Source organism: Amblyomma maculatum, chromosome 11 (assembly GCF_055883805.1).
Source record: "Amblyomma maculatum isolate TAMU_Amacu chromosome 11, ASM5588380v1, whole genome shotgun sequence".
NCBI lineage: Eukaryota > Metazoa > Arthropoda > Arachnida > Ixodida > Ixodidae > Amblyomma > Amblyomma maculatum.
The window spans coordinates 121,197,567-121,219,560 of record NC_139354.1 but is presented as its reverse complement, the minus strand read 5'-3'; the positions used below and the strand labels follow the sequence as shown (position 1 = coordinate 121,219,560).

At 43.8% G+C, this 21,994-nt stretch overlaps 2 protein-coding genes across 2 annotated transcripts; one reads left to right on the top strand and one right to left on the bottom strand.

The window, feature by feature from the left end:
• Nucleotides 1–233: 233 nt before the first annotated feature.
• Nucleotides 234–2,023, bottom strand: LOC146174873 (uncharacterized). Its single transcript, XM_084585476.1, has one exon. It carries the CDS (start codon nucleotides 1,968–1,970, stop codon nucleotides 234–236), a length of 1,737 nt encoding a protein of 578 aa, XP_084441602.1. The 5' UTR covers nucleotides 1,971–2,023.
• Nucleotides 2,024–20,378: 18,355 nt separating this feature from the next.
• LOC146174872 (uncharacterized) lies at nucleotides 20,379–21,204 on the top strand. Its single transcript, XM_084585474.1, has 2 exons — nucleotides 20,379–20,481; nucleotides 21,092–21,204. Exons 1-2 carry the CDS (start codon nucleotides 20,379–20,381, stop codon nucleotides 21,202–21,204), a joined length of 216 nt encoding a protein of 71 aa, XP_084441600.1.
• Nucleotides 21,205–21,994: the final 790 nt, after the last annotated feature.

Here is a 21,994-nt window from a genome sequence, read left to right as displayed (position 1 = left end):
GGCCGCTTTTCGATGGAGCCGAAAAGCAAGGCGTCCGTGTGCTGTGCGATGTCAGTGCACGTTAAAGAACCCCAGGTGGTCGACATTTCCGGAGTTCTCCACTGTGGCGTCTCTCATAGCCTGAGTCGTTTTGGGACGTTAAACCCACAAACCAAAACAAACTTCCTCTATGGTGGTTCTCATAGCCTAAGTTGCTTTTGGGCATGAAAGCAAACCAACAGCAATAAGATATTTCACTGCAAGTGGAGAAGAGGAAAAATAATGTGCCCTCGCTTGTATTTAAGCTTCAAGCATTGAACTTGGTTCCTGATATACGAGAGAGGCCACATCTTAGCCTCTTGACTGAGAGCGCTGTAACGCCTTATGTGTTGCCGAGAGCTCTCAATTGGTGTTTTGAAGAAATCTCTGCCATTTGGCAAGATGCCAGCCTTGACATTATCTTCATGCACTTCAACAATGAGAACAGCACAGTTGTCTATTAAGAAGCAGTCGCCCACTTTCACATGTCGGTCAACTCTTGTACAAGTCTGTGTGCACTCCCTTGCTTCTGACATTCTGCGGCTGAGCTGTGCCAGTGGCTTGTTCGTAGTTCTCAGCTTCTTCTTAACCTTTCCTAAGTAACTTTCGAAAGGAAAAGCACTGAAATCATCCACAGGCCCATGCTGAAGGCACTGCTCTGCCAAGTGCACCAAACTGTGTACGTTGTACACCAGCTGCTTCACCCCATATAGTACACCGAATTGCTGAACAAAATACCTCAGCAAGTCCCGGGCAAAGCTGTTCAGAACTACATGGTATTCAGGTGCAGCGAGTATTCGCAAAGCCATATGTAACTGTAGGAAGTGTTCATACTTTTCTTTGGGCAGGAGAGATTTCAGAACAACAGGTCCTAGGTAGAGCAGAAATGTTCTGAATTCAGTCGCTTTCCAACGATCCAACTCCTCTGTTCCTCTGGGTTTTCGCTGGAAGCAACTTGGAAAGGCTTTAGCTGTTTCTCGCAACCTGTTGTTGAGTTCACTTCGCTCATCTCTGCTCAGTCGGGCAGCGTGCCCTTGCGATACCCAATTTCTTAACAGCCGCCGCATTATACCCAGACAGACAAGGTGCATGTATTCCGTAGGAAAGCATGCCACCATATCAATATCCAACTTGGTGAAAGGGGAAACACCAGTGTGGTGCCGCTTATCTTCTTGTGCACGAAATGATACATCACTTCGCTGCGGTGCATGAAGGTCAGGAAATGTCAGCCTGTTTTCCACATAGCGACCCTTTTGGCTGCATCTTTCACAAGCATGGTAGCCTCCGTGTCCTATAATTGCCTTTACAAAGCTCCTTGCTGGGGCATCGCAGATCACAGCTGTCAGTGTCACAGTGGCACTAGTCCCTTTCACAAGTAAACCGCTGCTGCTCAGACTGTAGACTTCGTCTAGGAATGGAGCGAGAAACTGCTGCAGACAAGGTGGCTTCCCTGCACCACAGTACACACTGACCATAAATGGTGCAGAGTTCTTGAAGTTCGTTATGCGGCAAAGTATAGGCCACAAACCAGTCTGGCTGCTTTTATACAACGGCAGGCCATCTATGTTAGCATGCAGCCTGATGTTCTCGGGCACAGGTCCTTGCCCAATCGCTTGCTGGATGCCTTTGGCAAGGCCGAAATGAGCAAATGTGTCATTCTGCTCCAGCTGTGATCTCCTTTGCGTCCGCAGCACGGTCCTTGCATCTTTTGGGAGCTCCGGAATCCCGCGACGACGGCAAAAGTCGAGCATATCATTAAGCAAAGCATGTGTGATGTTGTGCTTGTTAGCTATGACAGCCAACTCCTCAGTCGCCGAGAGACTATGAAGAAAATTTTCATCAGGCTGACCCACATTCTCAGCCGCTGGACTGCTAGATGTCTCATCACTTGACTCTTCCGAGCTTGTGGCATGATCATTTCTTGAATGTTCTGCAGCATATGAATCATCCATAGAAAGGTCTGAGCTTGAAGCCTCATCACTTCGCCTGCTGGCTGTGCTCAATATGCTGCTCCCTGATGCATTATCACACTCGCGCACAAATGGTGCTGGTGGATCTGCAGTTGGCCCGCTTCTACTGGTGCAAGCGTCGTCGGCGCAGACTCCGATTCTCCGATGCGTGGTTGCTTCGGACGGTGGCAGGGTGCGAACGTCGAGTAACGGTGCTTCACTCTGCGATTGTTTTCTGTCCCCGCGTTCTAAGCGTGACGACGCAGAATCGACCGGCCGCCCCGGAATACCGAGCTCTTGCAAGATCTCCCGGTATTCTTTCTCGACGATGCGGTACTTACGCCTTTTTGCGCTCATGACGACACGCAACGCTCAGCGGTGAGAGACGAGGACCGAAACAGGTGCACAAAAAGACAACAGATGGATACGGGCCGCACCTCTACGCCACAAAAACACAGCGATGACAAGCGAGCGCGCGCTCGGAACCACGTTGGAAGAAAGAGGTGCTCCGAAGGCGCCGTGCGGAGCCGAAGCAGCCACTTAGTGTGGGCGCCAGTGCACTGAACTATGGTCACCATAACTGTACTGTTCCGCACGGAGCGGCCGCCAAGGGCAGTGCCGGTGCTGAGGGTCGCTCGTTTTGCTGGCGCTTCTAACTGGGCGAACCTGCCACAGGCGCTTCATTTCGACGCGTATGATGTTCGCTTGCATGAAACTACTACTTTCGCATTCCACTCAACAATTAGACCCCTAATTCTCGAAACAACTGTCTCCTTCGCGCTTGGCTAGATTTCAATGTATACTTTAACAGCTAGAGCAACTGCTTATATAACGGTACTGAGCTGAGAACATATAGAACTTGCGGTTTGGCGCTGCTTTCACGCGTATATCGTGTTACGGCACATGTTAAATGGTGTAATAATTGATTTCAGAGTTTTCGTTTGTGAAAAGCAGCATCCATCTATACCAGGATACTTCTAAAACACCACGTAAGATACAAAAAAAGTATAAGCGATGAAGCGCAGGAAAACGACTGCGCATGTGATTGGTGTAAGCTTGGGATGCATATCAACTATCGGCAAGCACGTATGAGTATACATATACGCCGTAGGTATAAGCTGTTTACGAAACTTCTGATGCCGATACAAAAAGTACAAGAAAGACTGTTGGCGGCGCACTATAACGGGATGGCACTTTAATTGCATATCACTGTATGCGCTTCCGATGCCCCGCGCGCGCCAGGCGTCTTCTGCTCGAGCACAGACGTTTCCCATACAGGAATAGCAAATACAGTTTATTTGCGCAGAAGGCAGTGGGAAAATTTATACCAGCTCAGAATTAGGTGTTTACATAACGAAAAGAAGCATATATCATGTTAGAGGTGCCTGAATGCTAACTGAGGTTACAAAATTTCAGCGCGCCTGCCGCTGCTCCGTCCACTGACTCTGGCGGCCTCTTCCGAGCACACCAGCCGAGCTTTTTCGCGGCCCAGGCTTCGAAGCACTACTCTCTTACACTACGCAAAGAACCTCCTCGATCCGGACGCATGGAGAGAGAGAGAGAGAGAGAGAAAGAAAAAGAAATACCGGGATGCAAGTTGTCACGAAGAAGCGCCAACACTGTGCAGAAGAAAAAAAAAAGGCTTGCAAACAGTAAACAGTTGTCACGAAAGAAAGCCAACATTGTGCAGAAAAAAGTAAAATGATTTAACGTTACGAGCGGTACGTAAATTAGATATAGCCACAGCAATTTTACCCATGAGCATAAATAATGCATATTTCCTTTATAACATCCATTCATTTACAACTTCATCTAATTCAGCACTACGGCATTAGGTAAACACGCGTGTGTTTGCTTTCGTAACTTGCAAAAAAACAAAACAAAAAAAAAACACGATGTGTAGCTCTTTAAAAAAAATTGAAGTGCAGTAAGAACATAAAAACAAATCATGGTGCCGTTGTCAGCACTCAGCTTCAAAGAGCTGTCCTCCACTGCTTTACGCACTATCCCTGTAGGCATCCCTGGGCATCCCTTTAGCGCGCAAACCCGTTATCCCATTATTCCCACGGTCATTTCGTGGTTCGTCTCCGTCGGCTACGAAGCGCTTGCTTTGTTTTAGGCTGAACTTTGGCGTGGCGACTCGTCTGGGTGACCCACAGGAGCACGAAGGAACTTTTTACGTAAGTATGCATGTTGATCTTCATCCCCTTGCATATTAGTGGTCAATTAACAGCTAATTACTCGTGAACTTAATGCCACGAGTAACAATGAGCCCGACTCGCAAGTCGCCCTTATCTGTCCGTAGACATCATTGGTTGTATTTTGATTAACGCGTCTCTGTGCATCGCTTCTGAGAGGTTTCGTTTATATCGGGTGTGTGCATGGATATTATAACAAGCCTATAATTTTTGGCGCTAAACGAATGTTATGCTACTACTGCTCGTCATGGTTGCGATGACAGCCAAGTGCGAAGTAGTCGACAGCTTTTCATCGCAATTTTCGCGTTTGCAACGCTAATCGCTATTTAATATATGCGCTGTCATAGAAACCAGCCTACATGTCTTGTGCTTGAATGACGAATGTTTCCACGGCAGTGCTTTGTTTCGTTGCGAGTCCTTGTATGATGAGACAAATGTGAGCAGAACAGATGAGCGAACACAATTATTTTTCAGCGCTGCCAGAAGCATGCAGAACCTGCCAGTTATCTGCTCCAGAAGGAGTTTATTTATTTATCTATTTATTTATTCGTTAATTTATTTATACAGGTGCCTGCAGCACCTCGAGGGCATTACTGCTGAAGTGGGGAGGGGGGGGGGGGTGACAACTGGAAGAAAACAGGTATTCAATAAACATGAAAAAAAAAAAAACTTAACAGCACAGTACAGTTGCTAAAAGCAAGAAAGTAACTTTTTGTCCCGTCCCACTTAACTGAGTTTTCTATCGCAAACCACGGTAAAAATTTTCCCACTCGTTTCCTGCTGGCATCCTACTGGTTCCCAGTAGTATTAGAACCACCAGCAGCTACTAGTAACAGTAGCTGATGGAATGTGTAGCAGCTGGGTTTCTGTCGTGAGCTGCAGAAAGTCAGACTTTGGTGCATTGTTTTCATGGGGTCCTTTTGGCCTAGGAATCATAGTGCAGCAGCTACCTTGGGCCATACAACCAAAACAATGATGACGGCAGAGGTTTTATTTCATGAATCATGCTTTATTAATACTTATGCCTACATAAGCTCTGCAGTTCGCTTGGCCACCCCTTAGTTTGAGATTGTGGTACTACCGCAGGTGTGCTCCAGCTCCAAATCAGATGGCGTCATGAAGTTAGCTGCACAGAAAAGGACTTGTTCCGAAAAACATGCTAGCAACACCATGCTACTGTTATTTACATTTTGAAAGCAGCCACTCATGAACCACACATGTGGTGAGAATCCACGCGGGATCAGGTCAAGTGTAGTACAGTCAAGTCTACTTATAACAGATGCACTTATAATGAACGCTCACTCGTTATGAACGAGGGTCGGGGTACCGTCAAAATATGCATAAGGGCTACGAAACTGTATCAGATTAAATGAACAACCGTGACCATACCACTTTGTTACAATAAAAAGAAAGGGGAAGCCTGGTGACCCGCCACACCACTGCAGTTGAAAGACGCACGCTTGCTGCGAATGCGGAGAACAACGAGCACATCCCAGGTATTGGCGCATCTAGTGTCCACCTACCATAGGACAGGTTACAAGGTCTGTCGGTGCACGTGTACCCTGGATGGGTAAAGAACCTAATGTAAAAGCAAATGAGTGGCAATCACTTAAAAGGACCAGTCAAAAACCACCATCTCTGATTTGAGTTATGAAAAATAGTCGAGGTATGCGGTGCTCGCCCACCAAGACCGGCGTGTGTGTCATTGACAGAGTCGAATCTCGAGCTTCTGCACTGCTGCCACGTGGAGGCGGCACACAAAAAAACAGATGTGTAGTATGTCCTGTGCACACATGCACTGTAGTAGCTTGGGCACTGCTATCTTGTGGAGAATCGAAGAGTTGGGGGGCAAACTACGAAATAGCATAAGCGCCTCATTAGCTATCGCTATTCCGCGTTCATCAAGCAGCTGGTCCGCAGACTGTTTCGGGCACGAGCATATGATCGTGCTGCAAAGCTTAGAAGGCAGCTTGATAGTGTCCGATTTGAATAAACAGATGTCCAAAAACGACTCTTGGAAGAAAACAAATGCCACTTTTGTAGAAGTTTGCATTCTTTTGGCTGAAATAAGGGGAGTCCACCTCACATGAACTTTGGATACAACGAACAACATCCGTGCGATTGTTATAAGTGGGCTTGACTGTATAATCACATAGCCTTTAATGAAAATTTTTCATGAATGGTGCTCCACCAGAACTTGAGAAAGGGTGAAGGTGGGTCACACATTGTGTGCACTAGTGCATATTGAACCTAAACCCACACATACCAACTGTGTTCACTCAACACTGAGAACACAATTTCTAGGAGCAGTGTAAGTACATGGCCTTAGCATGAGGCCGTAAGTGCTGGTGCTACCAGTGAGGTTACAGGTATACACACCGTTAGCCAGACCTGGCTGCTCTGTGCTGAATGCTTTTGTCTTGTATGGAATGCCACACAAGACACACCTATACGCTGCAGTAGCTATAGTAGTATCAAGACATCCAAAAACGAATTATCATTGAAAGCTAGCCTACTTGGGCTTCGATTGGCATTACTGTAAACAGTGCAGTCAGTAACCAAGTGATGAAGTGGGCACTTGTGTGACACTTCAGCAAGTGTCGCAAGGATTATATTACCTAATTGCTTCTGAGAACAGCCCACATAGTATCGCAGTGTATGCAACAGATCGAGCATCCAAATGCTGCTACACAGTGTATGCCATTAAAATTATTGTGGGACACATTACCGGAAAGCTAGCAAGAGTTCATGGTCACCAGTACTCTGCAAGCAAGTCTGTAATAACCTTTCTGTACATTGGATTCAGGTGGCATCACAGACACCATGACCAAGTCCAAGACATAGCTTCCACAGTGCATGTCGAAACAGGCACCAATAAGCAGATTAGGGAAACATTCAGCTTTCCACCAAGCTTCTAGTTTCAAACGCAGTGCCTGATGCAATGTCCGTGCTGCCAATCTAAACAATAGATAACAAAGAAGCCAACAGACACAAAGGGAGGCATAGGAGAATGGTAAAAAAAATCCCTTATGCTTTCCTTTGTTTCAATGGCTGTTGGCTCCTTTGTTGTCTGTCATAACGAAGCCCCTCCCTACATTACTTTGCAAATCTGAAACATGTTACACAATAGTACACATTTCATTGAAGGTTATCACACCCGGAAGAGTTGCTTGTGATTAGCATCTAAAATTTTCATAAAAATCCATTTAAAAAAAAACAACTTGTAACAATTTTTGATGTGAGAGTGAAGTTTAAGGTAGCAACACAACGAAAACAACAATGCTCTCATCATAACAAATTGCCATATGCAGAACAGCAACAGCAAAGCACTGAAGAAAAAAAAAGATTTTCTGGATTGTTTTAGATGTGCTACAATGACGTATTAACATAGAAGTATTCACAAAATCCCTTTGTCTGTGCTTTGCTCCGTTCTCGTCCTTGCCGCTCTGAGCGCAGTACTCCTTTTTGTACCAAGGTAAGCGGTGAAAATAAATTAAATATATCGACTATAGCATTAATATCAGTACTGCGCGTTCTGCCTCCCGCGAAACTGCCGGCGAAAGTAACTTTCCTCTGAGCATGCTGAGCTTTTTTCTCGCAAAGCTGCACTGCGATGTAGCTCCTCGAACTATAACCATAACCAGTAAAGGCAAGCATAACTTAGTTTTGAAAACGAACATCGTACTCTACTGCTACTGCGGCGTAGCGCATTAGCTCGGCCGGAGCTCCTGCATTTTTTTTTCTTTCTTGCCTGTTTATATATCTCCAGGCTTGCTTCGTAGTTTAAACGTAACTATTACAGTACCGCTTCACGGGCAGCACTAACAATCAGAGGCTTTTAAGGTCACGTTTTATTATTATTTTTTCTTTTTTTTACTTGCGTACAAAAATACGGCCCATTTGGAATTACGGGGTCATACCACCTCACTTCGGTAGTTCACTCCGTTTTCATCAGTAGTGGCCATCACTGCCGGACATGCTTGCGTTACTGTTGGTCTTCCCCAGTGTCATAAATTAGTCCGCGCAAATCTGCCAGGTAGCAACAATCCAATCGGACATGTGTTTTTACGGGTCATGTGTGTTTTACAGATAAGTCAAATATACTTAGGCAGAACTACGGGCCAACAAAAGTGATCACCTCACTTGGTAGTTCACTCGATTTTGATCAGCGGCGGTCATCATTGCCGGGCTTACGTGCCTGAGAACCGCTGTGCCCGTTTGCGTTGCTGTTTTTCATTCATTTAAATGAGTCTTAGCAAAACCGCCGGACCTGAGCCCTAACGCGTTACACAAGTCGTGAAGACCCACAACACGAGAGAGAAATAAGCTTTTACTCACAATTGCAGCGCGGTGCTAGGCCTTGTAGAAGAGTCGTTTTACATTTTTGCGTCTTGCCAGATTGTCATATCGCTCAAATTTACGTAGAAATGCTCTAAAGTAATTCAGACCAAACATGTTAAAAGCGCAAAATACTCGCGGCGCATCGCGCTCGTAAACACGCATTGGTACACAGGCACGAACATCTGTCGCCGAATTCGGCACTCCCTCAAGATATTACACTGCGTAGACTTCAGGACAGCCACTTTTGGCTTGTGGAGGCTCAAGTGGCTCAAGCCTATGGCTCAAGCCTATGGCTCAAGCCGTAGGACGTGGTCATAGGTGTTAGAAACCTGCAATTGTCAAACTGTAATGCAAGAAAGACGTGGCATAATAAAAATTATTTACATTATTTAAAAAATAACTTCTTGTACATAATTGTATTCGCTGCACTTAGAGAGTTAATGCCGATTTGTCATAGACGCGTGCGTCGTCTGCTGCGCTAGCAGACAGCAGAAGTAAACAGTAACGTGCACTATGCTATAATAAAGGAAATGACTCTTCTAAATGATAAAACTTCTTGTGTCCCTGACGCTTGGAATACCTCATAGCGATATTCCACTATGTGGCTACTGCTCGAGAGAAAAAAAAAAAAAAAAAGAACAGACATATGCTTAGCTTGTTTGGAAAATTACCTGTTCTTCGATCGTCTACCGTTGTATTTCAGCCCACTATAATTCTTATAATGTAACCTAGACTTACCAGAACCATGTTTTAAATATTGGTACATAGTTTCCGTTCTTTCTTTCTTTTTTTTTTAGTGAAATGCATAAAAATGCGGTAAGTGTATGCAACAAGCTTTTGTATGGGACTGCATAAACTCAAATGCATGCTTTTGTACACCTTCATGCAAACTGAAGATCGTCGGGTCGTCTGCTGGTTTCAGCAGACACCAGTACAAACCAGTAGCTCCCAGCCAGCACGAAACGAGCAGGAAATTTTCACCTGATTTTCATGGTTAGGATACATGTGACATGAAATACTGGGTGAAAATCTCAAGCAATGTGTTTCCTGTCTCTCTTCCTCGTTTGGCCTTTTCTTGCATTTTGCTTTTTTTTTCATCCCCGTGCTCCTGGTAAAGTGCACTCAGTGCAATATTCAAGTTCTATGCTATGATGCTGGCTGTGATATGTGCATTTCGTTCGCATGACGACAGGCAGAAAGATTGCTTAAATAAATCCCAGATTGCAAGCACTTGTGACACACGTAACTGTCAACTTGCTTTTGATGAAAGTTCAGGAGTGTGGTGCGGCACAGAACGAGGTGGATGTGAGAGTAGCGACGTCAGTTGTAGAGGGGCACTATAGTTTATGGCTAGCCTAACAGGAGTACTTAGAGAATATCACAATAATTCTCTTGGCTGTAGGGCTTAGACACTGGGCTGCAAAAAGATTTTACACTTCTCTATTAATATTTTGTCCTGTTTTCTCCACGCAGCATGTCGAAACCATTCGCATTGGTGAAGTTCCCAGATGAGGAGGACAGTTTGGCAGCTGTGCCGGTGGGCTGGCTTGATGGCGACAGCCATTGCTTCTGGCCTATGGCCAGCCCAACGGCAGTGATTCGCCTGGCAAAGAGCCAGGCTGATAGAAATGCCAGCGGGCACCAATGGACACGGTGCCCAGTGACAGTGGTTGCCTCTTGCCGTAAGTATAGTCACATTGTAGACTATGTAAAGATGATGATGATCTGGCTAGCAATCGTAAAGAGCTCTTTAAGAAATTCTTTGAGCCTTCAACTCTATGTGACTAAATTACGACTAAGAAGTTGTAATTTAGCAGCCACTTAGCCAGTTATCAAAAAACAAAGAGGAATGAACTGTTATCTGTAAGCCGATCGAAGGCGACTTTTGAAACATACTAGTGCCTTATTCTTGAAGTCCTACAGTTTTCAGCGTAACTGCTGGAGTCAACATGCAAAATAATTACAGTTAAGACAAAGTTTAATGCGGTTCAGTCTTTTTTTCTTCCAGTTTTAAGTAAGCGTGCTGCAGCAGCTAAGCGTCAGGCACTTTGCTGCTGGGACGAGTCCCTGTGTTACGTGCATGCAGTGAAATGGAGCAGTGCAGAATGTGCTTGTGCAATATAGTATCAGTGCTTGTTAAACTATCCCACTTGATGTAAATTAGTGTTCTTTCACAATGTTGTCCTTCTGTGCAAGCATTGACCTCGATGCCCCTTTTACACTACACGAGCTTGAAGCTGCACTTCTTGCTAACGCCACTCGGTCGGCTCCTGGTGAAGATGGAATCACTTACTCTGCTAACGCAAAAGATAACGCAAAAGAGTACTTTCTCAACCTCTATAACACCGCCTGGGAAGAAGGCTCTCTGCCATCTCCTCCGTAGCCATGTGTTGCATAGTTTTTAAACCCTAGAAATTGGAAACACGTTTTAATTGTAAATATAAAAGAATGCCTCCGCCACATGAGTGTTTCAATGGCATTCAAACATGGATGGAGTCTGTTGGCTGAACTGACTGGTGACTGCAGTTACAAGGGCAGCTGAACAGGCGTCAATTCGGCAAAGTAGCCTAGAACTTCTTTTACATACAGCAGTATCATGCACTTTCGGATGTGTATGTGTTATGGCCAAGCGTTGAGGAATGATATCAATGAAATTTATAAAGAAGGGCAGGTCGTTCAACCAATTGCATGTTTGTGCTTCTATGGAAGTCTATGATCCTACTTCCAAGTTTCGATGACCGGGGTTGTTGCATATTTTAAAAAATGCGATATGTAATTGTGATCTTGGAAGCCCCTTCCATTAAGAGTGACCGCCATAATTAAATGCTCACAAGATGTCATGACAGACAGCAGAGCGTCAGCAATGAGGTAATATGTCAAAGAACAGATTTCTTTTATTTTTATACATGACTAGCCATATTAGCAGTGTGCATCTTAGGGGAGTGCTTGACGAACATTGCTACCAAGCAAACAATAAATGTAATATGTGTTTTTGCCGGCATAAAGGCATGATCAGTTGGGCTGGGCAATAGATGTCTTACATATAGCTTATTATGCGGCAATCTGCCGCGTCATACCGGCAGCTACAGCAGCACTATCAGCAGTCTAGTGCTTTCAGACCCGCAATGCCAATGAAGCTGATCAGCAGATGGTTGCTTGATTTGTCATAGGCTGATCGAAAACCACTTCGTTGAGGCAATGGCCTAAGTAGTTGCACTTGTCTGTGCCTTAACCATTTAAGAAAATGAAATAAACAGCACTTCAATGTTCAAACTTTAACGTTTATGAGTAGTGAGCTATGCCAGAAATTTCAGTCAACATGGCCAGTTCTACAACAGGTAAACCTAGCAAAACATTGAGTTGGCCATGCTAGTTGGCACAGGTATACCAACTAGCTGTATACCAACCTATGGTCATGATACAACAGCGTAAGAAAAGAAAGAGGGATCAGAGAAAGGAAAACACGGGACAAGCGCTGACTTACAATTAAGGGTTTTCTTTACCAGTGATTTGGTATATAAAGAAACACTCAAAGGTGTGAAAGTGTTGATGCAGATAAACCATATAACACAACACTAAAGCCCACTCAGATATGTATGCAACCTCCAAGCATTCTCAAGAAAGGCAATCTCCCTGTCACTTAGAAAACTTTTTTTGCCTACGAAGTTATTTTGGTCCAATATAGAAATCCTCAACCAGTTCCTGTGTTGTCTAATCATCATGGGTGTAGTGCAGGTGTAGTACAAATTTCATTCATTCATTCATTTTATTAATTCTTTGCAGGCTCTTACAAGAGCGCAGAAAAAAAGATGCGCAAATATGAATTCACATCTGCTGTGGAGACGTCAGCAGTTTCTGGTAATTATAATTCCTGGAGTTATAATTAACAAAAAATTATTTGCATACTGAAGATGATATTAATGTGCAATTCTTTCTTTAGGAAACGAGGGCCATGAAGATTGGCCCGTGGAAGTGGAGCTGCCATCACCTCGTATGTTATGAATTGTCATCGACATTTAATCTATAAGCTTGATTTTAGTTCAGATTGTGAATATATGGCAGTAGGTGCTTGCAAGAGCTGCAAAAAAAAACTGTAGCTCATTGCACTCTCAGAGAAATAGAACACATTTACCGTATATTCTCATGTCAGTATACAGATGTCAGTAACCATTTCTTGGCAAACTGCCAGTTGCCCGCAGTTCTAGGGTAATTTTAGTTTACTCAAGAGGTAAAGATGCAGTGTTGAAATTTCTAGTAGACTGCTTGAAATTGGAATGATTAAATTTCTTGAGTTAGGCAAGCATGGCCAGATGTACACGTGTCACATGCTCATTAAGTATTGAGTGATTTTGGCTCCTTGAATAAGGAAAAAAATAGTAATATCTTGTTAATTTGGCCTTCAAGGGATCAAGAAAAATTTTCAAATTATTGAATGATACTATATACTGCCAAAAACCTCCTGCATCACAGTTTTATGTGATGAATGCCAGAAATATGGTTGTCTGTACTTGAGAGGTAAAAACTTATTAACATTGATCATTTTCCATGGCTACATCAAGTACTTTGCTTTGTGCACAATGTCAGGAGTGTTGAAGAATTGCTATAATATGATGCCTGCATAGCCCTTTTCACAGTGCAGTACAGTAGCACTAATGCCTCTTGACAAATGGCACTGCTGTGTTTCAAAAATGGTTGCATGGACCATGGCTCTTGATGGCAGCGGCAGAATGTTGTGAATTTAACAAAAGTGAAACAGTGCTGCTGGGATATATTTGACAGACGGGGGACCTTTTATCCTAGTCACTCTTCTGCTATAGTGTGCATGATTGATGCATGTGCACGGGCGCCACTGTTCCATGCGACTCAAGCTGGGAGGTCTATTTTGGGAATTGCTGTCTTTCTGGGTTGCATAAATTAACACAACTTGGGGTTTGAAATAGGTGCCTTTTACTGTTACCTGGCAAAGAATGGTCAAACAAAAGCACCACCTCACTTTAATCTGGACAGTATGAAGGAGCACTGAACAGGGTAAATGGGGTACACCTCAGTTTGCAGGTCGAGCCAACGTTTCGACAAGTGAATTTGTCTCCGCCTAGACGAAGACAAGTCCACTTATCGAAACGTTGGATCGACCTGCGAACTGAGGCGTACTCCACTTACCCTTGTTCAGTGCTCGTTCATACCGTGTAAACCATCTTCTTCCTCTCGTTCTACCTTTAATCTGGACAGTTTGTTTATTATTTTTTGTGCCTCCTGCATTACCACTAATGATGTTCGTGTTCCAGCACCTCTGAATGAAGGCGCTGAAGTGCCAGCAGTGACGCTTTCTGAAGCTGCCGGCAGTGAAAGTGCAGCCCTGAGCTCCGAGGAGGCTGCCAATGAAAGTGGGACTGTTGAAGGTGAAATTTTCACTTTGTTTTCTTTTTTTAATGTAAAATAACCTAGAGCAAAAAAACAGGAATGCTAGCCAAACATGGGGACAATGTGAGAGGATGGGACAAATGTTTGTCCTGTCTTACCAATTTTTCCCTGTCTGATTTTCACTCCTATTTCTCTGCTATCAAGTAATGCTCTCAGCTAGAGGTTAGACCTGTTTAGCCTTAAAAAAAGCAGCAATTTTTTTTCCTCAGTATATCCTATGCTAGTGAACTGAAGTTGGCATTGCCAGAAATATCTAGAGAATAAATATTTAGGAAGGTATTACACGGAGTTCACGATCAGACTGAAATTATGTTCTTTGAAATTGATAACTCTGAAAATGTTTACTGGTATTCTTCAAAGACAGTCCCTACTGAACCAAAGTAATGCTAAAACATACAACCTAGTATTTCGATTCGCTTTCAGCTTTTGTCATTCATACTGCACTGGCTGCTGTAGTTAGTAACTTTTGTTGTCATCTTTTGGATCCTGGCATTGCTGCTGCCTCTCTCTGCCTACGATCACCAGAAAGCCATCACCATTAATGTACTGCGTGCAGTGGTCCCATGTTCTGTGCTTTTTCTTCTTGCAGAATAATTTATTCACTTCCAGGGGCATACAGGTCAAAGGGGCTCATATTTTAACTTTTGTTGTCTTTGATAGTATCTTAAAAGTTCATTAGCTGGAAGCGAATGCAGTGCCTCAGATGGAGTGTAAAATGTGGAAGAAAATTATATTGGACATCATGCAGCCCCTGTGCACTCCCTTATAAGGTACCCAAAACCAACAGGGTGGCACGCTCTCATTTAGGAAAGATCTCAGCAGTCTAACCACCTTCTGCAGCATCCGCTGCCATTCATCTTTTCTTGCATACAGCAAGATTTATGTGTGATAAGCAATAATTACGACCTTTTTTATTTCTCAAACATTCGCCTGTGCCTAGCAAGAAATGTCAGTTGGTCGGCAAAAAACAGCCCGCTTTATAGAGATGGTGCCACATTTTCTGACTTAAAATTCCATTTTTATTTGCATACTTCGACTTAAATTGGCAATAAACTGAACAGTGTTTACCACAAAATGCTTTCATTTAGTGCACACAAAAATGCTTGCACTATTTATTCTAATACTCTCAGAGCGTCTCACATAGGACTGTGTGCCATGTATGATGTCATGTTTATCTTGCTGACAGATGCCAACAATGAGTCACTAGATGATCATGTTTGACATATATGCTGGCACAAGTTTGCTGTTTGAAAGAGGCAGTTGTTTCAAGCTGATTTTCCAGTGAGTTAGCTTGTGGATTAATATTTGGGCATCGTTTCAGGCATATGTCTGCTTTATGCCATTGTGATTGAATACTTCATTTAAATGTTGCCAGCATATTCGTGGAACAGAAGATATTAAAAGGGAGTCTTCGCAAATCCCAGTTGGCATGCAATATATTTGCCCCCCCCCCCCTCCTTCTCAAATCGCTATCATCTGGTGTTGCTTGATCATGAATCCACCTTGGTTTTTTATGTTGTTTAGTTCACTTTTGTAAGCACTTGTTTGTATTCTTGCTTTTGGCAACTACCTCTTTATTCAATGCCTACCTCTCACTTATACTGGAAACTATAAGCAAAATCCAGATGGCAAAACTAGAAACAGTAAACTAGTCACAAGACCAGCACTACATTCAATTCTCGTGTCCAACCCAGCTGGACTGTGCATAGAATCACGCAGCAGCTCACAGGTTATTGGCTGCCCCCTGCTTCGGCATCAGTGCGGCACAGGCATACTTTTGCTCTTTGGCAGTAGAAGCTCGTGGAACCCCTGCGCTCTGCAGAACCCAGTTTGAGAACCCCTGATTAGTGCATAAACAAAAAGAAAGCCTAGGAGTGGTACCTTGCAGCTTGCGCAGTTACTTTGTAAAAGGTATGCAAAACAAGATTACCTGCTTAGAGGTCTGATCAGAACTAAATTTTCTGTTTAGTGATATTGCAGATGACTATAGTGTAGCTACTTTGGTCATCTGATGAGAAGAGAGGAGTCGCTGGAGAAAGATTTGATGTTGGGAAAGGTTGAGGGTCGCCGGAGAAGGGGTAGGCAGCGAACGCGATGGTTAGATGGCATTCTCGAGGCATTGCAGATGAAGCTATGTGATGTTAAGAAGATAGTGAGAGACCGGAAAGCGTGGCGTGACATGGTCCATAGGGTCACGAAGAGTCGGACACGACTGAACGCCTGAACTGAACTGAACTGATAGTGTAGCTCCTAGCCTTTGAAACATGTTACTGTGCATCACCCTTTATGCACTGCATTTTGCATTGGAATGTGATGAATTACTGTGGCAAATTTTTCTTAGCATTCCTTTTTCAGAATTCTGTGTTGGTCCTTTTTGTCATAAGCAATAGGCAACTGTGTGCAGTGTCTGCAGTTCGATAGTGCAGAGATGTATGAAGAAAGCCTATCTGAAATATTGAACATAATATAGGGGTGCCAGTGGAAACACAGATGCGTACACAAGAACGAAGAGGTAGCTACAGCACAAAGACACACATCTGACGCATGCGCATCTGCGGTGGTGCTGCAGATGCGCATGTGTCGGATGTGTATTTTTGTGCGGCAATGCTTCTTCAATAAACCACAGTTGATAGTCCAGCATCCGTCTGTAGCTACCTCTTCGTTCTTGTGTACGCACCTTTGTGTTTCCGCTGGCACCCCTGTAATTAGGTTCAACATGCACCAACTGGCCCAAGAGCTAATGTTATTGTATCTTATATATCTCCTGTATTTATTTACGTCCACATGGTGGTGGGCTCATCTTGGATTTAATCTTTACTTTGTCCTCTGATGTGGAACTTGACACATGATTCACCTTTTTGTTGCATTTTGTTTATCAGCCAAGGACAACAGTGCAATAGGGATCTTTGCTGCAGCAAGTGTAATGCATTAGCTCCCAGAAGTACTTGTAGTTACACAGAACAGACTCCTACCTCCAGAATTTTTCTAATATCATCTTGCCATGAAAAACACTTTTCAAATGATGCAAAGCTAAATTACAGGCGAAGGCCTGCTCTGCTTTCTGACTCCCTATTAGCATGTGCTTCTCATGAGAGTAGAAGAATACATTAATCCTTTCCGCAATGCAGTAGCAGTGGAAATGCTTCTGAAGTGCCATAACCATTGGCAGAAGCCCAGACTGAGGAGGCATTTGCAGAACAATATCGCAGCTCTTTTGCTATCTGTCACACGTAGAGGAGCTCTGTTTGACCTAAGTGTTCATCAGCGTGATGACATTTATAACTTTTACATTCGGCTGGCAAGGAATAGATGCATGTGTTATGAGTGTCTCTGTGAAAGCTGTAGAAAGTTAGGAGCATAAGCAGCATGTTGCTTCTTGCTGTTTACACTCATACTGTTTTTTGGTGCCTAGGGCATAAGTGATGCTATCGGCCTTAGGAAGCTGTACTCTCACTGAATTTATTATTGATTGCTTCAATTACAGCTGCAGTGCTCAGGGTGCTGAGGATTTTGCTTGAGGTCCGACAGCAGCAGCGTGAGCTGATCCAGCGCGTGCAGCGCATTGAAGATAGCCTGCTGCTGCGGTCGGACCGAGAGCCAGGCCCAGGCACTGCGCAGCCAGTCTCCCCACCAGCACCTCCTCCCGCCCTTGCTCTGCCCGCCTACACTACAGAGGAGCTGGAGGCATCCGACGCTGCCTTGCAAGATGATGGTGTGGCAGCTGCACTGGTAATCTAATGCTTTTTAATAATTCTTAACTGAGAAAAATGAGTACCTAGTTAGGGTTTGCAATATAAAGTAATTCAGATGTTTGTGAAAAAGGTGCATGCCATGCTCTGTGGATAACATGCTCATCATATTCATAATTCTTACTGATTTGCTTGAGTATGTTGTCACTTCTGCATGTTTTATTAATGTAAATATCTTGTGCATGAAAGCTGCATATACAGATTACTGGGTGTTTCAGTGAACATTTTCAAAAATTCTGAATAAGGGGAGGCTAGAAAAAATAGATTGTAGGAACGCATTTCCTGATGCAACAGGCACAATGTACGGCTAAACTTTAGTAATTACATGGTTAACTAAACTCAGTTATTAAATCTTTAATTTATTTGCGATTTGGTGGTTAGTGGCAGTGGGGAGTTCAATTCCATCAATCGTGCCATACTTTTTTTTCAATAAACAAGTTTCAAAAGCACTGCAGCATGAGGAAATCACACACTTTTTCACTTGAAAATGGAAATTATTGTAAGAGGCGTGGAAGCTCAGTGAGGATGGCAACGTTTGCTGAGGCTTGTTGCAGTGACCATGGCACTAAATTCGAACTGTGCTTTATTTCTCTTTATTGCTCTAAGAAAGTAACGTCTACACATTTGGCTATTACTGTCCTTTTTTTTCCATGTAAATCTGATGCAAAAGTGCTTGCAGTTTGAACTGAGCACTGCAACATGTCCGCAGTGGGTGTCACGTCTGCAACGAAACTCCTGCATGTATAATGCATAAAGTTTCAGTTTTGCTTCAGGAAGCATTACAATTGCTCGTGCTGCAGGGCTTTTGGCAATTACATTTTCATTTCAGGAATTGATACTACTACATGGTCTTGTATATGGCCTCAAACCGCTTTTGACACTATACCACCAAACTGTGCAACAACACTGATGTTTGGGCCCGTTGATGTTGATTCATCAACGTATAGTGCTCACAGCACGAAAAAAATGAGGACATGAAGAAACACACAACAGGACGAACTTCCAACTAAATTTTATATAAAATAAGAACAAGCTTAAGTATGGTGCTGTTATTGCCATGTGGTAGTCAACCGTGTTTGTCCAGAAAGGCCATTTCATTATCATACAGAAACAATGAGGGGGGCTGACACATTGATCTCCCGCTTTTCTGATATGATATACCTCAACAATATCTCTTTCAGTCTGATCTTTCTCGCGCCCAAGAAACTTGGTTTTTCGAAAAATTAGCTTACACTTACAGTTTCTGCATTCAGTGGCAAGATTACTCCCTTTACCGTCTTTGACTTAATCATATTGCTCCCTGGCTCTCATTAAAACAGTGTCCTGTTTGACCAATGTAAACTCTATTACAAGTGAGTGGAACACTGTAAACTACCTTTGTAGTGCACCGGGTGAACCAGAGTTGGTGCTTGATACTACAATACGGCTTTTGCTCTTTCATCATCATTGGACAAATTTTTTAGAGCTTACTTGATGCGGAGAAGTGCATGTTTACATTGTATCTTTTTGCAACCTTCTTAAGATTATGGGATACTTTGCGAATGCACGGAATGACTTGTGTTGTCAGCCTCTGATCTTGCTTACCTTGCTTTTTAGTGATCTTTTTCTTTTTTAGCAGGCTGTCTGCAACTGCTAAGTATCTGGAGGATAGCCGGACATGCGCAAACGCTGTGCTTGTATTTTAACGCTCTGAGATATTTGATGACAACATGATTTTTCCAACGTGTAATTGAGGCAATTCATGGCAACTGCTCATTTTACTACCTTCCAATGAGCACTACTATTGGGGAGGAGTGCCTTTTGTGATCTAGGATTATACATCCAGCATATGTGCCCTTTCAAAATTGAAATTCTTAGGTCACGGAACTGTATGCTGTCTTCATGTGGGAGTTCATGCACAGCCCATGAGTTCACAGCCCTGTGCTTTGTTTACGTTGTGTTGTCAAGTCCTTGTTTTCAAGCTGTTTTTTATCCCCACTTTTTCCTCTCTTGCCCACATCATGCTTTCTTTCATTACTTGATCTGCTGCCAAAAACAGGAATGTTAAGACTGCTTAAAGAAAAGTGGTTGCTAGGCATGCAGCTTTACTCATGTGCTTGGGGTAAATAATATTAGATCATGCTCAGTTTCGGGATAATGGGCCCCGTGGCAGCGGCTCAGTCACTCAACTGCTGAACCCAAAAAGAGTTCAAACCTGGCTGCAGCAACCACTTTTCCATGGAGGTGAAAAGCAAGGTGCACGTGTGCTGTGCGATGTCAGTGCACGTTAAGGATTCCAGATGGTTAAATTTTGCAAACCCCTCTTCTACAGCATGCTCCTAGTCCGAATTCCTTTGGGACTGCAGCCCAAATACATCCAGCACACATATCTGCTAAAAGCCTCAAGTTATAACATGATAAGAGCGACCACTTTTGCTCAGCACCTAAATTTGTCTGCTCCTAGCAAATTAGAAAAAAAATGTCTTTGTTTGCAGTGGTAGAGAGCTGTTGCATCATACAAGAATGATGCATTAAATAGCAGGCACAATTGTATCTGACAATTGGTCACACAGTAATCTCAGTCATTCTATTCAGAAATAAACTAACAGTACTTGTTATTTTAGGTCTAATAGCATTTGCGCAACTATGATTTTCTTTCTTTTCAGCGACAGCAGCTGCTCCGCCTGGGGGGGAAAGGGTTAAAGGAGGTGGCGGCCAACGCCATGACGGCCATCATGGGGATGTCCGTACAGCGTCTGTACAGTCTGCACGGCCGTAAAGGGAAACTTTCCTTTATCGGCCTAAGATTGTGTAACGTGGTCACAGGTATATTTTTTATTAATTACAGTAGCTTTTAATTTTAAAACATGAGCGAAAGCACATGTAACAGGCTTTGCTGCACTTTGTTTTCATCTGTAAAATCTTACCACTTTACCAGCTTACGACTTCTTTTTTTATAACAGATAAATATTTTGTTACTGCAATTGTTTGTGGGGCTGGTTGCAGTTTTCCTCAGTGGGCATCTAAAGAATGAACAGCAAAGCCCTCAAACCAGTCAAGTCCATCTTTTCTCGCAGCATTGCAGTCATGTTGCACTGGCCAGCTATTTGTGTTCCCCCTCTAGTCCTTGAAAGGTGGACCATAGTGTCATAGTAGCTATATACAGTTGGTTAGAAGAGCTTTCTTGCGAGAGCTTTTTCTAAAGTTACATTTGGTTGCCTATAGTCCTTGAATTATGAGGCCCATTCCGTGTAACATTTACTTGTGTGTCCTCTTCTGTTTTTTTCAATAAAACTTGTTGCTGGGCTGGTTCCTCTGTCCTCGTCCTTTTGCGCTACCTTTTATTCTTCTGTTTTTCTTTCAGTGAAATAAGCTTGATTTCTGTGAGCCAACAAAGTGTTCCTGTTGGCCTAAAATGTCCATTTATCTTGTGCAGATGTCATCTGCCAAAAGACAGGCGTGGATGTTGCTGAAGCGCACGGCTTCATTAAGAAGTGGTTGCCAGGGTCAGTGGACCGTGGTGGCGGTAGAAAGCGGCGCTTTGCCTAAACACTGAATACAATTTCTGCCGCCAGCCTGGCAACCACACCGAACCCCTGTGCTTCGGCGACGTCCAGTACGGCACCCTCACTGCCTCACCCGGCCCACACCTCCAGTGCTGCCTTGCAGGGCCCTGCTGGCACCTGAGCCTGCTCATGAGTTAACCACACCGAACCCCTGTGCTTCGGCGACGTCCAGTACGGCACCCTCACTGCCTCACCCGGCCCACACCTCCAGTGCTGCCTTGCAGGGCCCTGCTGGCACCTGAGCCTGCTCATGAGTTGCCTTGATGTGCCAGCCAAGGAATATATGTTATTTTTAAATAAATGATAACACTTTGATTTTTGTTGCGCCTCATTTTATGCATGTGTATATAAAGGGTGCAGTTTGGCAGTAGTAAAGCATGTGGCTTGTATAATGCAAATATTAGCTGGAATGCACTGAAAATGCATGGCCTGAATTCTGGGCCAGCTTTAACAGATAGGCTAAACAATGGTCTAATTGTGGCATGTCCACTTTTGGTAGACTGGCTGAATGCAGGTTCAATCGTGGCATGAATGTCGGGCCAATGTTATCACATCGGCATAACAGTGGTCTAATCATGGGTGAACGGCGGGCCAACATGAATATATGGGCAGTACAGTGGTTCAATCATGGGTGAACGGCGGGCCAACATGAATATATGGGCAGTACAGTGGTTCAATCATGGCATAATGTCGGACAAATGTAGGCTGGAGAGCGGTCCAATCGTGGCATGAACGTCGGCCCAAGGTTGGAAAAAGTCTCTTTTGGCCTAAAT